Below are 17,146 nucleotides of genomic sequence, written 5' to 3' on the forward strand. Positions count from 1 at the left end.
GAGGAAGAAAGAAAAATATTGAAAAGAACGTGCATCAGATTAAGAATGGAGCTTTTAAAGAAAAATAATCTTTTTTTTTAAATTCTCAAATTCAATTACAAGTCTGGCAATTCATCCAAAGAGGGCACTTTCAAGTAGTCAAAAAATTATGCAAACGATTTTTTTTCTCAAGTACATGTACCCATCACCACCCCCTCCCTTTCTTCACCTCTTCCTCCTTGCCTATCCAAAACCCTACCTTGACATTGGCGTCAACCTCCATATCAAAGTCCTTCTCCCGCAGCTGGCCATCTCGCGTCAACCGATGATCGCAGAGGTCGATGGCGACGTTGGTCTGCTCCAGGATGTCGTTGAACTCCTGCAGGTAGCCCATGGCATTGACATCCATGGTGGGAGAGGGTGTGACATGTTTCTGCCTAACCTGATCCTTCATGTCCTGGAGCATATCCTCAAGGTCGACTGGAGCGGATGCAACGGTTGCTGCATCCCGCTTCTCGATCTGCTCATCAACCTAGGGGGAGTTATCATAATGGTTTTGTTGTACATGTATCTTGGTTTCCACTTTTAGTTCTTGTTTTATTTATCTCATTAATCTTTATGTCAACAAGGCTTTTTCTGACCAGGTTTTTACTCAACTGCCATGGAAAAAAAACAGCCAATCAGAATCAAGTATTCCATGAGAGTTACCATTTGGGATGGCCAAGTTATTTTGATATCTTCTTTTATGAATTGGCCCAAGAACACATTAAAGCCCATTTATGCTTTAAAAATAGTAGGCTATAGCCTGAAAAGGGAAAACTTAAGAATTTATCAAATAATATATTCATTGCAGTTTCCTATACCCATCAAGAATGCTTCAGCAACATCCTATTTCATAAAAATATTCAAGGACAATTAATAGCCTGAGCCTACCTCCATATTGCTAATAGAGGGCGCTGCTTCGTCAAGCTTTGTCAGTTGTACTGGTATGGTCTCTACGACAGCCACTCTCTCTTCTCGAAGCGGAGCCTCGTCGACGATTACATCCGCATTGTTGTTATTGAGGTTGGCGGTAGGTGATGCGGGTAAGATACTCTGATGTTCTGAGTCTATCGCTGTTTCTAGCGGTTGATGCTTGAGTCTTTGAGGTTTTGAGTCAATCACGGTTTCTTGGATCTTGGAGTCTAGGTCGGTTTCCAGCGGTTGCTGCACGAGTCTTTCCTGGAGCTCTTGTTGCCTTTGTTCCCTCTGCTTGGCCTCTGCCTGAGCCTGAAGACGGGATTCTTTGTCAAGCTCCTGAGCTATTTGCTTCTGCTTAACTTGCTGTTCCTGAAAATAAATTGATTGATCGATTGGTTGATTAATTGATGATTGATTGATGATTAACTGACTAACGACTGACTGACTGACTGACTGATTGATTGATTGATTGATTATTTGATTGATTGATTGATTGATCGATTGATTGATTTGCAAATTCTCCAAAACACAACAATGGATCTATATATTGAAGATTTTTCAAATAAATATAAGCATAACGTCGACTTCCCGCAAGAAGGGACTTAGTGCGCAAAACATAAATTTTCAAGAAAACACAAATTATGCTTTGACCTTATTTTTCAAACTTTCTGAAAAAGTAAGATATTTTATTCATCGATATTTTGGGATTTTATTTAAAACACTCTAAATGCTTTCTAATCTTAAGAATGAATACCGAACGCCTTTTTCCGGGAACAAAAATACGCAATCCACTGATCAAGTTCCCAGAGAAAAGAGGCCAATGTGAATGCACAATCCAGTTCCCGAAGAAAGGCGCGAATGGCTCTATGCACGTAAGCATGTTGAATGAAGAATTGTCTTTTTTTCCGGGAATGTAATGCGCAATCCAGTTCCCAGAGAAAGGACGCATCTATGAGCGTAAAGCACTTTGGAATGTTTTTGCTTATAAAATCATAATGCCATCACATTTAGGTTTGAGAATGGTAACAGAAGAAAGTTCATGACAAACTTTTTTCCATTTCAGCAATAAAAAAAAGAAGATTTTTAAAGAAAATGTTGATAAGTCCCTTCTTGCGGGAAGCCACAATATCAGACCACAACTTAATCAATCATCAATGAGAAAATAATCAAACACAAATACGTAAAGTAGAACTCATTATAATGAATTATTGATCAAACAACAAAACAAACAAATAAATGTAAGCGGGTCATTCCATGTCAAATCACCCAATGGGTTTAACCCGACCATTTCTGATTTTGATAAAAATTGGTATACTTGTTTAGTGTGATCCCACAGTACCAAATTTCAAATTTTAGGTCAATCGGGTCAGGGGTTTGCGAGATATGGCCCGTTGAATTTCGAGATTTTCGGCAAAAATGGGCGTGGCCGCCTACCTTTGAACCCTCATATCTAAAAAACACTGGGCCAATCTTCACATAATGGGTATTGATGGAAAGGGAATTAATTAAGGATTTCAAATCTGCCATCACTTTTAAGATTGAAACATTTTGAGGTGTTTTGACACTTTGACCTAAGTTTTGACCTTGAAATTGACCTTGTGGATCACGTGACCTTGACATTATTTGTCATGAACTGTAAGCCCCGACATGTTCTTTACAATATACAAAAGTTTCAGAGATTTGACATGGAATGACCCAAGCCCATAAGAACTCATCTTAATTAAATACTGCTCAAATGAAAAAACAAGCAAATAAAAGCCTCTCATGACTCATCTCAATTATTTATTGGTGATAAAGGTCTTTTAAAAAAGGACGTAAATCAGAAGTCAAATTGTTAAATCATTGATGAAAAGTAATCAAACATACATGAATGCCTATAAGCACTCATCTTAAAGAATTATTGATGAAAAAATAAGCAAACAAATCATATGCCAGTCCATCAGAAACCATAATGAAAACTTGCTGATGAAAAATAAACAAGCAAATAAATGTAAGCCTGCCAGAACTCACCTCACCCAATCATTGATGGAAAATAAACAAACAAACCTGCCAACCCTGAACTCATAATGAATTATTGATCAAGTAAATAAACAACTACATGTAAGAACTGACCTTGATTCCCTTACACACCAGTTCCCATGTCTGGTTGAGGGCGATGAGGTCGGGTTCGGTTGATCGACGGCAATCTCCTCCAAGTTTCATCAGCTCCAGAGCCTGGTCTCTCACTTCCTCGACCTTGTGGGTCAGATCGTCCACCTCGTCTTGTAATCTCTGACGGACGGATTAGATGGAAACAAAAATGATAATCATAATAATATTTCATCAAACTACCGGTAGTATAACTGCTCTACTAGTAGGCCCTGGATGACATGTTATTATCCCCTCTCTTTAATCTAAATGATGAGCCCTAGGCTACACCAGGAAGAATGTTCCATCTTTAAACTTCTCTGGTATGACTTGGCCTTGGATTGAACCTAGGACCTTCCATTCATGGGGCGCGTGCTCTACCACTGAGTAAACATGCCGCAGTGAAACATTGCCCTGAAATGAAATAGCCATAATCTGGAACATCATCACCATCACCACCACCATCATCATCATCATCACCATCATTACCACCATCACCAGCATCATCATTATCATCATCATCATCATCATCATCACCATCATTACCACCATCACCACCATCATCATCATCATCACCATCATCATAATCACCACCATCATCATCATCATCATCACCATCACCATCATTACCACCATAACCATCATCATCATCAACATCAATACCACCATCACTATCGTCATCACTATCGCTCTTAGGTAATATAGCTTATCTCGCAGCTAAAAAGATCTCGGATCTAGTAGCTCGAAATAGGCAGTGAGATGCATCGTTTGTAGAATCTGCCTGACACATTCATACACTCCTACTGTACAGGCACTCCAAAGTAGACTCCACCTCACGCATCATAACACCCAACAATGAAACGTCTGCAAGACTTTAACACCCTTTTTTGTTAGGATTGAGACCACCAACTTCTCAAACTTAAAACACTTTCTCACGGCTTATCCGAAACAGTTTAGGTGGAGGAGGATGAAGGGGAGGAGGAAAAGTGCATTAAGGGACAGAATGTCCTCAGGGTATTCCATTACCATGGTTACAGTGATATGGAATGCAGTAAGGTTTCAAGGTCAATATTTAGGAGCTGAAGTTTAAAACTGCATTCAGACTAACAATAACTTGCACAGACAATTGAAAGAAATGATTTGCTCCTGAATGTATATCTTACTCTCATCAAAGAAATGGAGACAATGACAGTGAAAAAATGCAAGCATTGGGTCACCAAAATAGGCTTTAGAAAAATATAAGTTAAAACTACAATAACTTATTCAAACTTAAGAAATTCCAAAAGATTCCCTGACATCTGGCCATGAATGTATGTCTTATTCTGAAGGAAATGAAGGCAGGGCAATCTTTACAGAATTTACAAGATAGGCTTTAGAATAGGACAGCACTGGGGTGTTAAGACTATGAATTGATATTTACATCATTTAACATAATCATTGTACATAACATAATGAGTGTTTGCCTGACAGTGTGACCGCAATGTTGCTACCACTTGAAAGTGAAATCACAGTGAGTTTACTGTGTCCGAACGATATCTTGCAGGTGGGAGGAAAAACGTTGTAACTGCCAAAAAAAAGACAATTCGGAATACCCCCACCTCAGCAATCACAGAGACATGGGTAAGTTTATAGATATCCTATATCTGTGAGTCACTGCCTTCTGTCACAAATGAGAACTGAGTGTAGTTAGACACTATTATCTTGCCCTTCTAATTATGTGGCTTGTGTATCATTTTATATATCATCGCCTATTTCTAAGGGCTACAAATGCAACTGGATGAAATCATGTTAGGTTTTGCAAAGACAGAGAAAATAGATACCTGTACAAGTACATGTACAAAATCTTGGAAATGAAGCAGATCTACAGTATTAATGTGATGATTTACATGTACATGTAATAATAATCAATTTGTCATTAGAATGAGTGAATTCAAGCGGGAAAGGGCTATTGATCTGCGATGCTGATTGACTTTTATATTGATTTGAGCTGTAGATATACACAAGCCATCCCGTTTTTTGGGGGGGGTGTGCAAAAAGCGTAAATTTGTTAAAGAAACTCGAAAGCGAGGGAGCGAGACGTCCAGCAACCAATTTTTCATGGGGGCACTTTTGTATTTTTGTTTTAAAAAAATTGAAGAATTGAAGTAAAAAAGGATTTCGTGAACATGAACATTTTAAGTAAAAAAATTAAGGTTTCCAAAATTTATGACAGGCAGGGGGGGGGGGGGGCAGTTGTATGTCATACAATTTGTTTAAAAAGGACACTAGTTTATGATGCAACCAGGGTGTTATTTCTAAAAATCCTGAACTTTTATCATTATTGTATTTAATATTGTTCATATGGATTTTTTTTTTTAAGAAACCTAGGAAGAGAAAAAATCAAATTCATGGAGATAGATGTACATGTACTTTCAAAATATCTGTGAATGACAAATCATCATTTAATAAATCTCCTAGGGAGATTTGATTTCAGATGTAAGTAAATAGAATGAAATTTGGAATGGAGTTTTGGGTCATTTTACTTTTCACTTTTTTAAGTACTTATCAGACATAATGGGATCTTGCAGCTCAGATATGTTTAAAACGTTAACCATTGCCCCTTTTTCCTCTTTCCCAATCCTTGCCGATCCTTCTTCCTTCAAATCAGACAAATACCGGAAAATATCCTCACATTTTCAGCTGAACAAGAATTTCACCTTTTTGCGGTTCTTTTCTCTAAATCGAAATCCTACCCTAAATATCATTGTGTCCCCTTACCTTCCTGAGAAACAAAACTAGTTTCAGTTCACTGCCATAAAATAGTCCACAAATTCAAAGTCATGGAGATTACAAGCCCCAAATCCTAATACAAATACATATCCCATGACCTTTGACCCTTGACCTCACAAAGGTCACTAAGTCTCTCAAGTGTGCCCCAATACCCAAGGGCCCAATGAAAATAGAGAGGCCTCAAAAGGTTGTACTCATTGGAAATTTGTCAGAAAGCGAGAGAGAGATTTACAAACTTTACCAATTTGATCTGACTTTGGGTAGATGATTGTACTAAAAAAATGTAGGAATGATTTATCATGTCAAATTAATTTTTATCATGATGATTAATCATTTCTTGAAACAATGGCTTGCATTCAATGCTGATCTAAATAATATGTTTCCTTTAAAGACAAAAACAGTTTAAAAGCAGCAGAGTCTGAAGAGGCGTACTGCCCAAAAATTGACAATTTCAGAGGACAATAAATATAATATCTGATATTGTTTATTAACAATATATCTAATGAATAATAACCACCATTTAAGATAACAATAACCATATGCAAATCATTTCTTCATAAGATACCAGAAATATTCAATTTGTTAGTGCATTATTGTACTCATCTACATGTACGATTCATGCAATAATTAGACCTAACTCTCGGATTATTATGTGGTATCCCGTTATAAACCGTCCAATATAATATGAATATTAAAGCACCTGCAGCAATTCATAAAAATGGATATTGGTGCTGAAAAATCCCTGGCAGTATTACCATAACTGTTAGAATAACAGTTCCATTAAGATCTGTTACAATAATAATAACTGTTATAATAAGTTTAATGCCAGTGGTAAGACTAATACTAATGCCTGATGAAGACGGATGTATGCATCAAAAAAACATGGAAAATGTATTTTCAGTAAGTTCAAAGATTGATTGATGGAGAATAAACTCATCACTAATAACGATCTTACACAAGGATTGTAATAATATTAATAATTCAGGCCCAGATAATAATACCTGATTCATATGGCTTAACTCTTACTTTCACAAGAAGTGCCGTACAGTGATGCACTTAATTACCCTCGCTTTGGCAGAACAGCCGCTGCGCACACTGCGTTTCAAGGAATAAATTCCTACCAGGTACCCATTACCTCACCTGGGACGAGTGCAGCACAATATGTATAAATTCCTTGCTAAAGGAAATCAACATCAGGGTCCCCTAATAAAAAGGTTAGTAATTAATCAGATGCTTGATTTTAAGATTAATTGTAGTCACTGTAGCCAATGCAATCAATTGTAAAAAATATTCTATGATGATTGCCAGGCTTTGTGTTACGAGCCCCAGGCCAGGGCGAGGATTTGAACCCCCAACTCTCTGCTTAAGAGAAACAAGTGCAATTCTTGCAATGCCCCCAAAGGCACAACAAAAACAAATGAACTATTTGTACACACCAATTATATGAACTTTTGTGATTTGATTTGAAACAACATATACATGTATATATATATATATATATATATAAATGTGATCAATCTTGGCGATGTACGTGTACGGGTCTCCTTCATAATTATATTTGAGATCAATTGTATGGAGAGGGCCGTAGCAAGGTCAATACCCGTCTTCTTCAAGCTTTCGGGCACATGCCCTTCATCATTATTTTTGGACTATAATTATATATTGTATTGCATTGTATTTACCATTGTTATTAGTAGGCCTATATTTTGTATTTTATATATTGGTTTAGATCCTGATGAAGGGCATGTGCCCGAAAGCTTGAAGAAGACGGGTATTGACCTTGCTACGGCCCTCTCCATACAATTGATCTCAAATATATATATATATATATATATATATATAAAAGAAGCAAAGAGGTAATGCATTTAATGCACTGTACTGGTTAAACTGAGTTTATTTCCAAATTCAAATTTTCGACGTAAATTTCACGTCTTCTTCAGGGATACAATAAAGCTCACAGTGACAAGATATTGAAATAATAGATGCATATATATATATATATATATACATATATATACATGTATATATATATATTTATATAATAGAAAATATTGTATTCTTACCTGGTAAGCTTGACGCTCCTGTTCACCGACTAGTTCCTCTCTCGATAGTCTCTGCGATTGTTCCAGCTTCGTCTGAGCCTCCCCCATCCATTCCTTGACCCCTGAAAGGTCACCACGGAATGCCATCAATTGATCCTGGTAGGTCTACATCCAAGAAGATGGAGGAGAAAACGTTTAGAGTTTAGGAAGGAATACTTTTAGTGCTCGATTTCTTTACCAGTAGAAAGAGTGTGACATAATGGAAAAATATCTTTTTTTCTTTCATGAAGTAATACTTTCCGATGCTCTCCTTGTTTCTTTAGCAGTAGAGCATCATGGAATAGAGCGTGTGTGCAGCATTGCATCAATAAACAGGCCTACTAAAAATGTGTAAGTAAATATGAAAGAAGATATGAGAAAGGAAATATGAATTATCAAGTATTATTGAGGGAAAGAAAAAAAATGTACAATGAAGGAATGATATCATGAAAGAGAAAAATAGGAGATGTGGGGGAGAGAGGGGGAGAAAGCCATTCAAAGGGAGGGGGGAGACATAGAAGAAGGAATAGAGGAGTGGGATGGAGAAAGAAAAAAAAGGGAGGGAGGGGAAGAAAGAAAGAAAGAAAAAAAGAAAGAAAGAAAAATAGGGAAGAGAGTAAAGAAGGATGGTCGACACAAAACTGAAAGAGCTAAAAAAAAAGAAAAAAAGGGCTGGAAATATTCAGGGAGATGGGGTAATAAGGAAGACTGAAAACAAAACCATACAGGCAGAGAGAGAGAGAGATGGAGTAAAGGAGAGAATGGGAAACATGATGAGATGACAGCATAAGAAGGGAAGAGGAAAAGAAAGAGAGCGAGAGAGAGACAGAGGGAGAGAGAAGAGTGGGGACTATAGGCAGACATTGTAAACACAGAATTTGTGAGAAAGCACCCATACTAGACATAATAATATGAATCCCTCTATGGTTCAAATATGGTATGCGACCTGTAAACAGATCTTGATGTCTCTATCAGACTACAATATTTCATAAAACATGCAAAGTTTCAATTACAATCACATGTTCGTTCCTCTATCAATCAATCTAGATTCTCTCTCTCTCCCCCTCCGCTTCTCTCTCTTTTTCTCTTTCTTTAGAAGGAAAAATGGAATTCAAGGAAAATTTCTAGGAATGCTGAAAAATAAGGTAAGATTTCACTTTTTTATTAAATTACTTTTTATATAAAGGGAGAAGTGGGTTCTAGGTAACATATCGATATCTCACAACCCATATTGTGTTTATCACCTCAAATCGCGCAAATATGTTAGAAATAAAACAGGGAAAGATAATCGCATATTCGTTTGTTGCTGCATTTGTGCTGCGCTGCGATGAACAGGCTAATTGTAACGCGATGATAAACATACCAAATATCAGTTCGCACAAGCGTTCTTTAAGGGGAAGGGGGGGGGATAGAATACTCCCCCTATCACAATTTTGATGACTTTTTTTTGGGGGGGGGAAGGGACAGTGCTTCCAGAAATGATGGTAACCTTACACTTTATTCTTTGTGCTTGTCATTAAGTCATAATTGTTTGTGCCTCTTAACGAGATCATCCAGGTCCGCCAGTCTGTTCCTAACATTATACTATCCTGTCGGACTTTTCTTTAATAATATGCCTTCGACGACATCATACATGCATGACTTCACCATCGAAACCCATTGCTTTCATCAAATACATTTCGGGCCTGCATCAAATGCATCTATTTTATGACTGAATGGTCTCGAGATGATGACAAACAGAGGATATTAGGTGCAACTTGTCATGGTGATGGGGATATAAATGGCATTATAATGGCGACTGTTTAGTCTGGAGGATGCATTATCAAGCCAAGGAGGACACATCTTGGTTTCAAACTGTCATCAGATGGTTATAATGAGGTGTAGATGGAGGGCGGTGGGGGGGGGGGGTACGTGCCCCCCCCCCCACCCCAACCTTCCCCTTACAAGAAACATTTTCATGTCGGAAAACTTTTGGACGGGGAAAGTGTCTTTGATGTTGGTAACTGTTGACATCTTTTGCTTTTGCTTATCAGAAAGCTGTTTTTGCCCCCCCCCCCCTTGGTAGATCGTGTGGATCTGTCCTCTGTCATAATGAGTAAGACTTGATTCTGTCAGCTGTAAGGGGGAATCTAACTGATAGTTCTTGCAAATCATTCCATGTTTGATGAATTCATGCATGCATCGTTTATTCAGTATCTGCCTCCGTCATCAAGGGCATGTTTCATAAATCATATTGTAACAAATTTGCAATAACAGTTCGAAGCTACTGAAATTATTCAATTTGATTGGCTGGTGGTAAAATTGTGGATTTGTAATTGTCACAAAATTGACCCACATCGAACAGAACCAGCATCATTTCTTAAACAAGTGGAATGCCTCTGGCCGTCTCACCTGCATCACGCGATTCAATATAGCAGCAGTGCTGATTTTGAAAACTACTATAACTCACACAAGATGTTCAGTGATACTTGGTTACTCTTATTTCCACGTTTTATGAACTAGACCAATACACTTATAGAGATATGATGGCAATGCAACAAATACCCCCAACGTGGCCAAAGTTCTTTGACCTTACATGACCTTTGACCTTGATCATGTGACCTGAAACTCGCACAGGATGTTCAGTGATACTTGATTACTATTATGTCCAAGTTTTATGAACTAGACCAACACACTTTCAAATTTATGGCTGTAATTCAACAAATACCCCAATTTGGCCAAAGTTCATTGACCCTAAATGACCTTTGACCTTGATCATGTGACCTGAAACTTGCACAGGATGTTCAGTAATACTTGATTACTATTATGTCCAAGTTTCATGAATCAGATCCATAAACTTTCAAAGTTATGATGGTAATTCAACAGATACCCCCAATTCGGCCAAAGTTCATTGACCCTAAATGACCTTTGACCTTGGTCATGTGATGTGAAACTCATGCACGATGTTCAGTGATACTTGATTAACCTTATGTATAAGTTTCATGAACTAGGTCCATATATTTTCTAAGTTATGATGACATTTCAAAAACTTAACCTTAGGTTAAGATTTTGATGTTGACTCCCCCAACATGGTCTAAGTTCATTGACCCTAAATGACCTTTGACCTTGGTCATGTGACATGAAACTCAGGCAGGATGTTCAGTAATACTTGATTAACCTTATGGCCAAGTTTCATGAACTAGGTCCATATACTTTCTAAGTTATGCTGTCATTTCAAAAACTTAACCTCAGGTTAAGATTTGGTGTTGACGCCGCCGCCGCCGCCGCCGCCGTCGCCGTCGCCGCCGCCGTCGGAAAAGCGGCGCCTATAGTCTCACTCTGCTATGCAGGTGAGACAAAAATGACTGTTGCCGTGTCGTGATGATGATCTTCATCGTTATCATCGTTATCACAATCATCGGGTCATTTTTCATCTTAACTATGAACGCATTAATTACATTTGTTTATTGTCACTATTACCATCATCACCATCATCATCACTATCATCATCATCATCATCATCATTACATCATCATCATCACCATCATCATCACTATCATCATCATCATCACCTCATCATCATCATCATCATCATCATCATCATCATCATCACCATCATCACCATCATCATCGTTGCATCACCATAATCATCGCCATCACTACCATCATCACCAGCACTATCACACTCACCTGCATTGCCACTCTGAATTTACTACTCCTACCTCTATTCCTCACCCTTCATCTTCTTCTCCTCCTCCTCATCACCACCACCACCATCAAAATCATCACCCTCATCGTCATCATCATCTTCGTCACCATAATGTTCATCATCATCACCAATACCACCACCATTACCATCATCATCTTCGCCATCACCATCATCATCACCACCTTCATCAAAATTATCATCGTCATTATCATCTTCAACATCAACATCACCATCATCAACACCATCATCAAAATCATCATCTTTAACACCATCATCATCATCTTCAACATCATCATCATCATCTTCAACATCATCATCATCATCTTCAACATCATCAGCATCATCATCATCATCTTCAACATCATCATCATATTCATCATCATCTTCAACATCATCAGCATCATCTTCATCACCATAATTTTCATCATCACTGCTACGAGAACAATCACCACCACCACCATCACCTTTACCATCATTATCACCACCACCACCACCACCATCATCATCATAATCACCACCATCATCATCATCAAAAAGCAAATTGTGATTAGAACTCTTACCTGTATAAGAGCTTTCCTCTTTGCTAGCTTTCCCTCCAACTCCCCTGCTTGAAGCTGCAACGCTTCGGCATCGACTTTCATCGAATCAAGCCCGCCCTCTGGGGACAGCTTAGAAAGCTGCTCAGACAGCACCAGGGCGTCACTCAGCGCCCTCTTGTGTTTATCGATGTCCTGACCCATCAGCTGTAGTTATTTTATAAGTGGGCAAGAATAAATGCAAGGAATGATGAGAATTACAATTGCCAAGATAAGATTGACATTTCTCATGATGTTTGTGACAACATTTCTATATTGGGTCTACATTGTTTATAAATCCATCAAGAGTTACCATTGAAAAAAAAAAGAAATAGAAAATACTGATGTGAGAGAGGTAATATAGTGTGATACACAGAAACAGTGTTTGTTAAGTACCAACTAGTGCTTAGTGCAAGTCCTTTTGGTGGAAATTAAACAACAAAAAAGTTAGTTTCATGTAAGTTATAATAAGAATACAAAGCTGTGCAATCTGTTTTGTACGGTAACATAAGTCTTACAGTATTGTGAAAAGGTCATTTCAGTATATTAATTAGAACTTTAAACTTTTTAACAAAAGTTTAAAGGTATGTTCACAAGATAGAGATATTGCACATCAATTCAAAGTTTTAAAATATAAATGATGTACACATGTACATGTAGTCAAGTAATACGATTTAGGAAGAAAGAGGAAATGAAAGCAACAGAGAGAGTAAGAAAAAAGAGAGAATAAAAGAGAAGGAATGATGAATAAATAAAAGAAATAAAATGAACGTACAGGTAAAGAAAGAAAGAGAGAGAGAAATAGAAATAAGAAATAAAAAGAAAGAAAGAAAGAAGGAAGGAAAGAAGGAAAGAAGGAAAGAAGGAAAGAAGGAAAGAAGGAAAGAAGGAAAGAAGGAAAGAAGGAAAGAAGGAAAGAAGGAAAGAAGGAAAGAAGGAAAGAAGGAAAGAAGGAAAGAAGGAAAGAAAGAAAGAAAGAAAGAAAGAAAGAAAGAAAGAAAGAAAGAAAGAAAGAAAGAAAGAAAGAAAGAAAGAAAGAAAGAAAGAAAGAAAGAAAGAAAGAAAGAAAGAAAGAAAGAAAGAAAGAAAGAAAGAAAAAGAGAGAAAGAAAGAGAAGGCAAAAAGAATGAAAGATGGAGAGAAGAGAAAAGACTGAGGAAAAAAAAAATAAAGGAGAGAGAGAGTGAAAGAAAGAAAGATTGAGATAACAATTCCTCCAGCACCACCTAATGTGGGTGAAGGCATCATAAAAGAGAGAGAAAGAGGACCAAAAAAAAGATAACAAAAGAGAGACAGAAATACAGGGAGACAGAGACGGAAAGAAAGAGACAATAAAAGATAAAGAGACAGAGAGATAAAAAGAGAGTTTTTTGTTAAAACACACACCTTACACCACTCTTGCTCCTCGTTAAGGCTTTGCGGTGCACAACCCGGTCTATCGTCGGCCGAGCGCTTGTCGATGGCCACACCGGACTCCTTCAGCCACTCGCGGTGTACCGTCAGTTCTTTCTTCAGCTTTCGTGAGATTTTGAGTGCTCTATCTAGTTTGCTCTACGATCGGTGAAGGGGTGAAGGAAATACGCACAACACACACACATAGAGTGAAGATACCTTGGAAATATGTTAGGTGCACTATCCCCACATTTGCTTTCATAAAAAAAATTAATATAAAATCAAACACTGTCTTTCAAATTGGCAACTAGAACCTTGTAACCCCCCCCCAAAAAAAAAAGGAAGAAGAAATGTCAAGAATTTCTGGCCTCCCCTTGTCATGATCTCCCTTTCACAATAAAAACAAAACAAACAAAAAAAAACAGAACAAAACTTCAGAAATATTGCATAAAACCTCAAATACATTTGATATATAATTGATGCTTGTAAAAAAAAAAAATACATCTGAAATTCAATAATTTGTAACTTTTTTTTTCTTCAATGGTAAGTCGAAAGCATTAGCATTAGCCAAATACATGTATGCCAAAAAGCTTCACTCATTTAATCTGTACATAGAATTTATTACTTATTCAAAGGGAGTTTGAGTATGCACTTGATTTTCTTTTCATATCTGAACATAAAGATACCAATCATGAGATACACAAGGATTCATCGAATTAATTAATCATGAACTGCTAAAGTGCGAACGGATTGCAAGTCTAAAGATATATGAGGTGTTAGTTGAGTGCAATAAAGCCCTTCATGTATTTGTCTGTCATATGAAAGCTTGTTGATTCATTTGACACCAATACAGAATTCTAATTTATCACAAAATGGTGATATGGATTCTCTTCACATGATTGGCTGAAATCTATCACATGACAAATCATTTAACTTTAAAGATAAATACCAGTTTTAGCAATGATCTCAAAATGAGCTGGAAAAGAATACAATAAAATTACCACCCAAGTGTTTGTATGTATGAATAAAAAATAAGGGCCGAGTGGCTCTGGAAGAAAATGTGTAATTACTGAGAAATGAGCAAAATAAGCACGGAATTCCATCAAATGTCAGGTATTTTTCTGAGCAATATTAATAAACTGTCCCACATATGCTTTCCTGTGTTAGTGATCATCAGAATTATCGGTTTTCAGCTAAAATTTCATGATTTCACAAAGATAAGTTTATTGCAATTTATCATATCTAGATATATGATGGTATTGTAGCGATCGACCTTGATTCATGAGGATTAATTCCTTGACATGCACCAAGCGGTGGAAGGCTGCTTGAGCTAAAGCTGGGGTGATAATAATAACAATGCGCCCTGGAATAGATTATTTCTAGATAGATGGCGCAATATCAATGCCTATTATTATTATTATTATTATCATAGTCACACTTCAAAGCCTACGTGGGATGTTGACCTCGAAGTTAGAAACTGGCCTGTCCACCGCAACCTATAGATGGCGCACCATAGGCCCTACTGTGACTCCACCAAATTTTTATTTATGTTGTTATGTCCATTATATGTATACTGTTGCATTATCATATAAAACCATTTGTGACCTGCCACCCCAAAACCAACAATAAGTCAACCAAAATGAATATTGAGCTTAAAAATTCATTTCCTAAGCTTTAAAATGATATATATGTTAAAATAAGCCAACAATAACCATTAAAAGTACTTGATTTGAATGCAGAGGAAATTCAGCAAGAGCTTAAAAAATAAGGAGAAAACAAGGTTTGAAGGGGTTCACTCAAGCATGAGATGTGCATACTGCGTACTCTCAGTGAAACTTCCAAGCAGTCTGAAAAAGTAGTGTCCAAGAAACTCTTGCATCTTTTCTTTTATTCAACTTCATGACTTCAAATTTTCACAGTTTGAAGAAGAAGAATTGCTCTTTCAGGTAAGCTATTTTTTTAATTTTTGGATTTTAGAGACTAAATTACTATTTTGGCTAGTGACAGAGAACCTTACTTACCTGGCGACTTATTGGTGGTTTTGGGGTGGTACATGTAGGTCTCATTTGAAAAAAAAAGAAACTATCGCGGAAAATGAAAGTAACCACCAATGAACACACAAGAAGAGTAATTTGGCTCTAAAAAGCATTTCATCCACTTGATTTATTAGCTGATTTATTACATGTATGATGGGGTGTCCAAACTTCGTGCACTTTTCAAAAATATTCATCAGGCTTAATTTTGTTCACAAAATATTCATAATTTATACAAAACCAATTCAAGAAATAGTTACCACATTGACTGCAAGATCGTAAACTATAAAATCATGGACGAAAATGTAAAGTAGGTCAAGGGGTTTCGCCGGAATCGCGATCTCAAAATTCTATTCCGATCGGTGAATGCGGGCTGTGCTGGAAAACCGTTCAGAAAAAATGTGACTTAACTTCGCGCACCAAAGTTTTTGTGGAGATTCAAACAAAAACTCAAGCTCAAAAAGTGAAATATTTATATCAGATTGATGGCAAAATGCTATGGAATTGGTTAGTACCACATTTAACTCACATTTTTGATGATTTCTGCTTGCAAAATGGTGATATCGTGATGCTTGTTGATTTCTTCAAAACGGGCGCTAGCGGTGGCAAATTTGCTGATCTTTTGCCAATATTTTCATGAATACTGAACTCATCCTAAAGAAATTTTTACTAAAGGGTAATTTTAGGTCGCTTTTCACGTTGATGATGTCAGATTTTAAGGATATTGGCTAGTTTTTTAGATGACCGTCCGCGAAGTATGGACACGCGCGAAGTTTGGACTCACTGCCATACAGCTTAGCACCTATAGCTGCAGCAATCACTGACTTCATGAAAATCTCTGTTAACTCTTACTGTGCCAGTACGAATACCCCTTGACTGCCAGGGGTATTCGAGGGAATCCTAAATTGACCGAATCGTAAGCAGAGACTGATTTTAAAGCGGTCATAACTCTTTACCCGTACATTGTATAATGAAACCTTCTACACATGAAATCATGCATGGTTCATGGACTTTATGATTGTGTTATTATCTTTCTGATTCGCGTTTTTAAAAAATGAGAAAAAATGTAATATTTTACATTGTTTTTTTTTTAATAAGTAAAACCTAGAAATTATAATTTCATGAACATTTCAACGAGCAAGTAACCTGATGAATTGTAGAGATACCAAGAAATTAAGAAGATAAAATAAAAGTTCAATGTGTACCCTTTGAAATGACATAGATATTGATGAAATTGAACGAACAGAAATAACAAAAATAATGCTCTTTTGAATGAAATACTATTTTGGCTATTTAAGTTGCTTCCTCTGAAGAATACACACACGATTGAAAGCGTTCTTTTCCAAAAAAGGGCATTGTCTTCGATCAAGTGACCAATCACAGAACAGCTTTGATCCCCACGCGAACACACACAGTAATATATCAGAACCCTGCATCTTCAAAGTGTGGCCAACGGTAAACTTTCATTCGTGTAGTCTTCAAAATAAGACCCTGTGTTTTTTTTATTCGTACTGTAACAAACAAAGTTATTGCCAGTCAGGA

General features: G+C 37.0%; 1 protein-coding gene across 1 annotated transcript in view; it reads right to left on the reverse strand.

Moving 5' to 3' along the window:
* The window catches only part of LOC129258797 (dystrophin-like), an 87,786-nt gene that overhangs the window by 2,450 nt on the left and 68,190 nt on the right, over positions 1-17,146 (reverse strand). The window contains exons 29-34 of the mRNA XM_064097994.1: positions 13,566-13,730; positions 12,165-12,347; positions 7,899-8,042; positions 3,052-3,210; positions 913-1,308; positions 239-511 (exon numbers count right to left, since the gene is read on the reverse strand). Coding sequence (XP_063954064.1) covers positions 239-511; positions 913-1,308; positions 3,052-3,210; positions 7,899-8,042; positions 12,165-12,347; positions 13,566-13,730 — 1,320 coding nt within the window. The remainder of the gene's footprint in view (positions 1-238; positions 512-912; positions 1,309-3,051; positions 3,211-7,898; positions 8,043-12,164; positions 12,348-13,565; positions 13,731-17,146) is intronic.

Source organism: Lytechinus pictus, chromosome 4 (genome assembly GCF_037042905.1).
Source record: "Lytechinus pictus isolate F3 Inbred chromosome 4, Lp3.0, whole genome shotgun sequence".
NCBI lineage: Eukaryota > Metazoa > Echinodermata > Echinoidea > Temnopleuroida > Toxopneustidae > Lytechinus > Lytechinus pictus.